We start from the raw sequence: 10,392 nt of genomic DNA, 5'->3' as shown, positions 1-10,392 counted from the left end.
AAAAGCTCAACATGTTTGATGGTAAGTGGACATGAGTCCTCTTATTCAGTAGCCTAAATACATGTTATTAACTAACGGCTCCTACAATACATGTTCAATTATTAGATTGGAAAAATAAGTATTACAAATGGCAATTTAAAATCATTCGAAGTGGGTACCTTACACATACTAGCAATATCAAAAATAATGCTATAAACCAGACAGCCTGTCTATACTGTATGGCTCCTATAGTAAATTAAATCTTATTATGATAAACTGTGTTTAGTGTGATAGTGAAGCACTGCATGTGACAGCGTGACAGGCATTCTCAGAGCGTGTGAGTCTAATATTACAAGCAGGTCTAAAAATATCCCAGTACTCCTGCAAACACCAACGTAAAATTTAGTTGGCTGCCAACAAACCTTCGGAGACTGGGACTTTCACTGAAGATTTTACAGATAAGACTGGAGTTGCCCGTTCATTGGGATATTTGATAGTGACGAAGGTGCTTTAAAACCTCTCAATTTGTCATTGCAATGTCATTCCTGTCTGTATGCTTATAGTTTAGGATGTGTCTGTTGATCTATGCGAACTGCAGTGACATGAGTATTGAGGTTCGTGGTGTTTCTTTTTTATTTGTCTGTAGGAATGGAAGACGTCGATAGATGTGAGGAGCAGCTTATTGAGTATGCCATTCGAGAGAGTATTCGAGATGTATCAATAGACAGGTATTCAGAAAATGGAGAGGATTACATGAATGTATTATTCGCACATCCCGCAAAAGGTTTGTCACCTCTCCCTGACTTAGTTTACCCATATCTCAACAGCATACCAACAGTCAGTGGTGACTATCTGAGGATAGTGACTGCCATCGAGCAAGGTAGGACTACCCCTCACCGACCGTGCCTTTCAAACTGCCCAAGCCCAACCCTTGTTCTTAAGCCATTAACCCTAACCCGAGCTTTATGTCCACATCAGGGTTCAAACCTAACCCTAGCCATAACGCTAGCCATAACCCTAATGTAGGGTTCTGTGTGGTGTCTCTCCCTAGGTGATGTGTGTACCCTGCAGGAGCTGTCTGGGTTGCAGGCTTTCACAGAGAGGGACAGCAGAGGGTGGCTTCCCCTACACAGAGCCGCTGTGCAGTCCCAAGAACAGGTCTTGGATCAGGTCCTGCTGGGTGAGAGGCCCACATACCACCAACAGTACCTCACAACTAGTACCTTAAATATCAGTAGCCACTTACAGTACTGCTTCTATAACACTCTGCTACTGGGATATACTAATGAATCACCTAAGACGTGTTTTATTCCCATTACTTTTGTGTGTGTGACCCTGCAGCTTCCTGTGATGTGACTGTGGATGATGTGACTGCAGACGGTGACACAGCGTTGATTCTGGCTGCTCAGGAGGGTCTGCTGGAGAACATCAGGACTCTACTGCAGCATGGAGCGTCTCCACACAAAACCAACAGCCTGAACGAGTCCCCACTGCTGCTCGGTAACACACACACACACACACACACACACACACACACACACACACACACACACACACACACACACACACACACACACACACACACACACACACACACACACACACACACACACACACACACACACACACACACACACACACACACACAGGCACTGTACTATACTATACTGTATTCAAGCACTGTTCTATGTTGTCAATCAAGCATGCATGTGCTGTTTTGTTATGTGTTTTCCTGTGTTGATGTGTGTTAGCGGTGAGACAGGGATCATATGACATGGTGTCCACTCTGATCATTTGTGGGGCCTTCGTGGAACAGGTGTGTCTGAAGAAGTGGATGGCCATTCACGAGGCAGCCAAGGTGAGATCGAGTTACACCTGTAGTCTTGTTTATATTTCTTCTTCAGCTATCTCCCCTATCATCAAGGTGCTGGAATGCCATTAAAAGAAACAATATTTTATTGTAATTCCCTTCTCCTTAAAAAGTGTGCGTTATCTTGCCAGGTGGGCTGCAGTGCCATCCTGGTGCTTCTGCTGAGATATGGGGCCAAGGTGACAGCTGTAGATGGGCACAATGTCACCCCGCTGGGCATCGCAGCAGAGTACGCCCACGTGGAGGTCCTGGATATACTCATAAAGAACGGTACGAGCCAATCAGAGGCCTTAGATTTTCCTTGATGAATAATGTAAACATTTTACATTTATTGTCATACCAAAAGGCAAATAAACATTCTCGAAGAAAATCCAAAAACACAATTACAAGGAACTGAAAAATAGTTAAATGTAAATATCCGTTATTCATAAATATTTGGCTTGAACAGAAGACTACACAGGACTAGAGTAGGGTTAATCGTCCTCCTTTCCCACCAGGTGGCGACGTGAACGCCCAGGCATATAACGGAGACACTGTTCTGTACGATGCAGCCGGCTCAGGGAACATGGACTGCATATACCTCCTCCTGCAAGCTGGAGCCAACCCTAACATAGCCAGTCTGGCCTGCCAGCTGCCCATACACAGAGCTGCCTATGAGGGACACATCCTGTGAGTGGATGACTCTTACTACGTGGTCCTCTGTAGCTCAGCTGGTAGATCATGTGGGTTTCAATTCCAAGGATGTAAACTATCCCGTATGTAAAATGTATTCACATATGACTGTAAATTGCTTTGTATGAAAGTGTCTGTTAAATTGCATATATTACTAACAGTCTAGAACAAGGATGTCTAGAACAACTACTGGAAAGCATGCCGGTCTTTGTGGAGATCAATTGATCAAGATATGTATTTGGCTAGAGAGTTATCGGATTATCCAGTTCTTAGAAAGTGTTGTCCCTGAGGACTGATCCATCCCTGGGTCTAGAAGCAGTTGTTCAGTTCATAGTCCAGATCTTACTTCAACAACATAATCAACAGCGCTGGTATAATCAACAATCTGAAATATGATGTTTTGGTTTGTCCCAGTGCTCTGAGGACCTTCATCCCCATCACAACTAAGAGAGCCATCCGTCTGTCTGGCCAGAGCCCAGTCCACTCCGCAGCAGATGGCGGCCATGTTGACTGTCTGGAGCTGCTCATAGAGAAAGGCTTCGATGTCAACGCTCAGCTGGACACACACATCTCAGGTACAATCCATGGACACACACAAACCAGGTAGTACAATTGGGCACACACATGGACACACAATCTCTTTTATAAGGGAGACCTGTCCAAGAGGAAGGTGCTTGTAACTCCAGAGTTGTGAGGTTGATTCCTGTGTGGGCCAATGGGGGCCCCCTGGAGGTCAAGGCCCCTGGGTACGTTCCCTTCATGCTGTCTAGACTAACTTACCAATCTAAAAAATGTTAGCTGACATGGGCTAATTGAATGACTGACAGTGACTGACATAACAAGAGAAAAACTGCCGATGCACAAACACATTTCAAAATGGCACATTGTGAATTCTACTATTCTAACTCTCAACCTTGACTGAGTTCCTAGCGGCAGGGGTCCCTAAGAAACGGCTTATGTCGCTTATGCCTGAGGCCAACCCTGCATATAGGCTTCTGATTATACATGTTTTAACTGTAAGATGGTTTGGATAAGAATGAAATAAAATGGATAAATTGAGCATGTTGTTATTACTGTGTTACCAGAGAACTACGGGGACATGAGGCGGAGTCCGCTCTACTTCGCCGTATCCAACAGTGATCTCACCTGCACAGAGATGCTGCTGGCTGCCGGCGCCAAAACTGACCTGGACCCGCTACGCTGCTTTCTGGTGGCTGTACGCGCTGGGAGGTATGAGACCGTATCTGTATGGGTAACTCAAGACCGTGTTAAGACCTCAAGACTGTGTTAGAACTAAGCCTACAGCAGGTGTTAACTTTGGGATAACGCAAGTCTTCATGTCTCCCTTCGGAAAAGCTATTCCTTACTTGAGATGTTTCACAAACGACCTCTGCAATACAGTGGCTTGCGGAAGTATTCACCCCCCTTGGCATTTTTCCTATTTCTTGACTTACAACCTGGAATTAAAATAGATTTTTTGGGGGGTTCGTATCATTTGATTGATACAACATGCCTACCACTTTGAAGATGCAAAATCTTTTTTATTGTGAAACAAACAAGAAATAAGAAAAAAAACTGCAAACTTGAGCGTGCATAGCTATTCACCCCCCCAAATTCAATACTTTGTAGAGCCACCTTTTGCAGCAATTACAGCTGCAAGTCTCTTGGGGTATAAGCTTGGCACATCTAGCCACTGGGATTTTTGCCCATTTTTCAAGACAGAACTGCTCCAGCTCCTTCGAGTTGGATGAGTTCTGTGGGGGAACAGCAATCTTGAAGTCATACCACAGATTCTCAATTGGATTGAGGTCTGGGCTTTGACTAGTCAATTCCAAGACATTTAAATGTTTTTCCCTTAAACCATTAAAGTGTTGCTTTAGCAGTATGCTTAGGGTCATTGTCCTGCTGGAAGGTGAACCTCCGTCCCAGTCTCAAATCTCTGGAAAACTGAAACAGGTTTCCCCTCAAGAATTTCCCTGTATTTAGCGCCATCCATCATTCCTTCAATTCTGACCAGTTTCACAGTCCCTGCCGATGAAAATCACCCCCACAGCATGATGCTGCCACCACCATGCTTCACTGTGGGTATGGTGTTCTCGGGGTGATGAAAGGTTTTCACCAGAAAGAGCATTTTCCTTGATGGCCAAAAAGCTAAATTTTAGTCTCATATGTCCAGAGTACCTTCTTCCATATGTTTGGGTAGTCTCCCACATGCCTTTTGGCAAACACCAAATGTGTTTGCTTATTTTTTTCTTTAAGCAATGGCTTTATTCTGGCCAGTCTTCTGTAAAGCCCAGCTCTGTGGAGTGTGCGGCTTAAAGTGGTCCTAAGGACAGATACTCCAATCTCCGCTGTGGAGCTTTGCAGCTCCTTCAGGGTAATTTTTGGTCTCTTTGTTGCCTCTCTGATTAATGCCCTCCTTGCCTGGTCCGTGAGTTTTGGTGGGCGGCCCTCTCTTGGCAGGTTTGTTGTGGTGCCATATTCTTTCCATTTTTTTATAATGGATTTAATGGTGCACCGTGGGATGTTCAAAATTTCAGATATTTTTTTATAACTCAACCCTGATCTGTACTCCAAAACTTTGTCCCTGACCTGTTTGGAGAGCTCTGTGCCACTTGCTTGGTGGTGCCCCTTGCTTAGTGGTGTTGCAGACTCTGGGGCCTTTCAGAACAGGTGTACCATATACTGAGATCATGTGACAGATCATGTGACACTTAGATTGCACACAGGTGGACTTTATTTAACTAATTATGTTACTTCTGAAGGTAATTGGTTGCACCAGATCTTGTTTAGGAGCTTCATAGCAAAGGGGGTGAATACATTCTGTATGCACGCACCACTTTTCCGTTTTAATTTTTTCCAAATTTTTTAAAACAAGTTATATTTCCCATTTCACTTCACCAATTTAAACTATTCTGTGTATGTCCATTACATTAAATCCAAATAAAAATCTATTTAAATTACAGGCTGTAATGCATCAAAATAGGAAAAACGCCAAGGGGGATGAATACTTTTGCAAGGCACTGTAGCTACAGTGCATTTGGAAAGTATTCAGACCACTTGACTTTTTTCACATGTTGTTATGTTACAGCCTTATTCTAAAATTGATTAAATTGTCCCCCCCCCCCCCCCCCCCCACACACACACACAATCTACACACAATACCAGATAATGACAAAGCAAAATCTTGTTTTTAGACATTTTTGCAAATGTATTAAAAATAAAAAACTGACATATCACAATTACATAAGTATTCAGACCCTTTACTCAGTACTTTGTTGAAGCACCTTTGGCACCGAATTACAGCCTCGGGTCTCCTTGGGTATAACGCTACAAGCTTGGCACACCTGTATTTGGGGAGTTTCTCCCATTCTTCTCTGCATATCTTCTCAAGCTCTGTCAGGTTGGATGGGGAGCGTCGCTGCACAACTATTTTCAGGTCTCTCTTGAGATGTTCGATCGGGTTCAAGTCCGGGCTCTGGCTGGACCACTCAAGGACATTCAGAGACTTGTCCTGAAGCCACTCCTACGTTGTCTTGGCTGTGTGCTTAGGGCCGTTGTCCTGTTGGAAGGCGAACCTTCGCCCCAGTCTGAGGTCCTGAGCGTTCTGGAGCAGGTTTTCATCAAGGATCTCTCTGTACTTTGCTCCGTTAATCTTTCCCTCAATCCTGACCCGTCTCCAGTCCCTGCCGCTGAAAAACATCCCCACAGCATGACGCTACCACCACCATGCTTCAACGTAGGGATGGTACCAGATTTCCTCCAGACGTGACGTTTGGCATTCAGGCCAAAGAGTTCAATCTTGGTTTCATCAGACCAGAGAATCTTGTTCCTCATGGTCTGAGAGTCCTTTAGGTGCCTTTTGGCAAATTCCAAGCGGGCTCTCATGTGACTTTTACTGAGGAGTGGCTTCCATCTGGCCATAAAGGCCTGATTGGTGGAGTGCTGCAGAGATGGTTATCTTTCTGGAAGGTTCTCCCATCTCCACAGAGGAACTCTGGAGCTCTGTCAGAGTGACCATTGGGTTCTTGGTCACCTTCCTGATCACAGCCCTTCTCCCCCGATTCCTCAGTTTGGCTGGGCGTCCAGCTCTAGGAAGATTCTTGGTGGATCCAAATTTCTTCCATTTCATAATGATGGAGGCCACTGTGTTCTTGGGGACCTTCAATGCTGCAGAAATATGTTGGTACCCTTCCTCAAATCTGTGAGTCGAAATAATCCTGTCTCGGAACTCTACGGACAATTCTTTTGACCTAATGGCTTGTTTTTTTCTCTGACATGCACCGTCAACTGTGGGACCTTATATAAACAGGTGTTTGCCTTTCCAAATCATGTCCAATCAATTGAATTTACCACAGGTGGACTCCAATGAAGTTGTAGAAACAGCTCAAGGATGATCAATGGAAACAGGATGCACCGGAGCTCAATTATTTCGAGACTCATAGCAAAGGGTCTGAATACTTATATAAATAAGGTTTTTCTGTTTTTTAATTTTTATATAAATTTGCAAACATTTAAAAAAATCTGTTTTTGCTTTGTCTTTATGGGGTATTGTGTGTAGATTGATGAGGATTTTAAAAAAAATCTATTTTAATCCACAACAAAATGTGGAAAAAGTCAAGGAGTCTGAATACTTTCCGAATGCACTGTTTAAATGAAACTGAATGGAACACAGCGGTGACGTCACCAACTTCTATCTATTGGAACAGTTTGTTGGCTCCCATGCTAGGTCCCATGAAAAAAAAAAATCTGCTTCCGCTTGTAATTATGACGTTGTCTTAACCTTTCATCTTCAACCTAGCTCCCATGTATTGCCTACTTCCTGGTCTCTCTTCTATGACATCACCTTTCTAACCCTATCCCATCCGACCCCAGGTATGAGCTGGTGCGTCTGCTATTGTCCAGGGGTGCCGAGGTCAACTGCTACTTCAGAATGATCAGTGACACACTGTTTCCCACCGCGTTGCAGTACTGTCTCAGAGATCACATGATTCTGCGCCTGCTGCTCAACAACGGCTACGACGTAGACAAGTGCTTCATGTGTAACCACGGCAACGGACAGGATATGGACTCCTGGGTCGACTGCCAAAATAACCATAGAAGAACTTTATTTTATAACCAGGACAGCAGAGCCTCAGTAAGTCCTGTAGGCCTATTCCTGGTCTATTCCAGTACAACAGGAGTAGGCCCCCAATCTTTGATTTAGAATACAGGAAGTAGACAAGTCCTGGTTCTGGAGGGAGGCAGGTTCTGTATTTTTGTTCTGGGCTGGAACAAAAGCCTGCACACAATGTGGTCCTCTATGACCAGGGTTGGCAGCGAATGATGTAGAATGTGTTGGTCTAACTTAGAACATAACAGCAAGTCCAGTTCGAATGTTTGTCCTTCTGATGTCAGTCTCGCTATCCTGTTCGCTCTCTGCTCCAGTTCTGTGAAATCATCTCCCTGTCGTCGGTGGTCAACCTGGCGGGGAGTGTGGTACAAATGCTTCTGGACTACATCAGACACCCACGTATCTGCCCCAACCTCCTACGGGTCCTGGAAAAACAGAAAGAGTGGCCAGACATCTGTGACATTCTGGGTAAGGCAGCATCATTGCTAATAAGCATAATCCACGTCCTCTTCTAATCACAAATACAATAATAGTGGACAAGAAACTGTGTGAATGCAAATACTGAAATATCTTACAGATCAACTCGCCATCATCATGAACAGAATAAACAGACTTTGTGTGTGTGTGTGTGTGTGTGTGTGTGTGTGTGTGTGTGTGTGTGTGTGTGTGTGTGTGGTGTGTGGTGTGTGGTGTGTGGTGTGTGGTGTGTTGTGTGTTGTGTGTTGTGTGTGTGTGTGTGTGTGTGTGTGTGTGTGTGTGTGTGTGTGTGTGTGTGTGTGTGTGTATCCCCAGACAACCCGCGGTCCCTGCAGCACCAGTGTCGTTTGGTCATTAGGAGACGGATGACCCCTAGAAGACTGAATGACCCTCAGGTCATGGCTGCCGTACCGTTCCCCCCAACACTCAAACACTACCTCACCTACAGGGAGTACGATGAGTATGGTGGGTTGGCAGCCACACACTCATAACTGGACTATATCAATGAAAACATATTTCAAAGAAAAAAATGATCCTGTTCTGTACATAACTGATCTATCACATAATGCTTTAGCTCATATACTTATGCTTATATGAAGTATGGCAAGTGTACTTGTGATGTAATATTTGTAATAACTACAATTATTTTCACACTGATTTATGCTCTCTGAATAGCCTGAATAGTCCTTACCATAGTACTACTACTTCTACTAGACTGCATACATTAGACAGCACAGCTGTGAAACATGGTTCAGTACATGTAGTGTGATCTGCTCCTCAAGATCTCCCCATGGGAAAAGCAGGTCAGGACTAAAAATAACTCTCTGAGAGCTCATTCAGTTTATACATGGAGCTAAACACTCACTGGACACTGGTCTGAATGACTCTGCTGCAATGGACTGTTGACTTTTACAGTGACCCTGACACCTACCTGACTCATTAGACCAGGGCTTGAATCTAGAGAGATCTAGATCTAGACATCCATATTATACCCTCAAGGTTCTGTGAGTTAGTTGTGGAGCTCTGGATCTGAGACTGTGTTGTCACTAGCCCTGTTTATACCTGGTGCTAACATGGATTCTTTGTCCTGATCTTGTCCACATTTTTAGACAGGTGTAGATGATTAAAAGACGCATTGTGATCTGATTGTGATCAGATTTCCCTGACAACCTCTAGACGTAGTCAGGCGTTCAAGTGTAGACAGATCTGGACAGTGAAACCATTTAAATCATCATTATCCAGCCCTCTATCCTTGACAAGTGACTTACGGCGTCAATGTGAGTCTTAAAATAAGTAAATACATATTATTTTGAAAGAATGTCTGAAAATGTGAATGTTGACAAGATCAGGACAGGATGCATATTTGCACCAGATATAAACAAGGCTACTGAGGCCTGTTGGGTGTCCTACAAAGCAGAATCAATGAGTTAGCCAGCTAACTTTGATAAACAACCAGAAATAACTATACATTTTCTGGTTTATTATGAAAGCTTAACTTAGATACTGTGTGTGTTTTTGGAAGTTGAATCAATTAGACCATTCCAAGCTTATCTTTCTAAAACAAATAAGAAGTTACTTCAGAATATTTAGGAGTTAACTGGCTAACTCAATGATCCTGCTTTGTAGTGCAACCCTCAGCTCAACTATCCCTGGCACACAGAGAGGGTATGAGCCAGATCTCCTAACATTCCCCAAATACATGTTAGGATTTTGGCCGTTTTCCCAAAGTCAAGTAACTCTAAATTACCATTTGGTGGTAATGTTACAATCAGCATCCACACACAACTATAGTCGTATGCTGTGCCTGGTATCCTCCACTCCAACCAAGCCTTGGGCCTTTACAGTAGCTGAACAATTGCTGTATTCAGGAATCATGTAGTTTATTTAACTGCACAAGTCAGTTAAGGACAAATTCTTATTTTCAATGATGGCCTAGGAACAGTGGGTTAACTGCCTTGTTCAGGGATAGAATCACATATTTTTACATTGTCAGCTCAGGGATTTGATCTTGCAACCTTGTGGTTACTAGTCCAACGCTCTAACCACTAGGCTATCTGCTGCCCCAGTGAAATGTTTAAAATGAAGAACACCCCAGGTAACTGACTGAACCAAACGTGGGTTCTGTTGTTGTGAAGGCACAGCTAGCGGAGGGTAGACAAAAGTAGCATGGTCCAATGTAGAATTATGTTGAGAGAGTTCTAGTGTTGCAAGACTGTTGTTGTCATCTGAACAGCAGCATTCCTGCCCTGTCAACACCAGCCTGCCGCTCAGAGACACAGTG

The 10,392-nt window shown here is 43.9% G+C and overlaps 1 protein-coding gene across 1 annotated transcript; it reads left to right on the top strand.

Annotated features, from left to right (window-relative positions):
* Positions 1-627: 627 nt before the first annotated feature.
* Positions 628-9,287, top strand: LOC120049080 (ankyrin repeat and SOCS box protein 15-like). Its single transcript, XM_038995326.1, has 12 exons — positions 628-859; positions 1,031-1,159; positions 1,321-1,479; positions 1,731-1,837; positions 1,981-2,119; positions 2,347-2,518; positions 2,936-3,096; positions 3,607-3,751; positions 7,397-7,667; positions 7,949-8,102; positions 8,427-8,576; positions 9,268-9,287. Exons 1-12 carry the CDS (start codon positions 628-630, stop codon positions 9,285-9,287), a joined length of 1,839 nt encoding a protein of 612 aa, XP_038851254.1.
* The last annotated feature ends 1,105 nt before the right edge of the window (positions 9,288-10,392 follow it).

This window comes from Salvelinus namaycush, chromosome 6 (assembly GCF_016432855.1).
Source record: "Salvelinus namaycush isolate Seneca chromosome 6, SaNama_1.0, whole genome shotgun sequence".
Classification (NCBI taxonomy): Eukaryota; Metazoa; Chordata; class Actinopteri; order Salmoniformes; family Salmonidae; genus Salvelinus; species Salvelinus namaycush.
The sequence above is the reverse complement of the archived record's forward strand: the minus strand, read 5'-3'. Positions and strand labels throughout refer to the sequence as shown.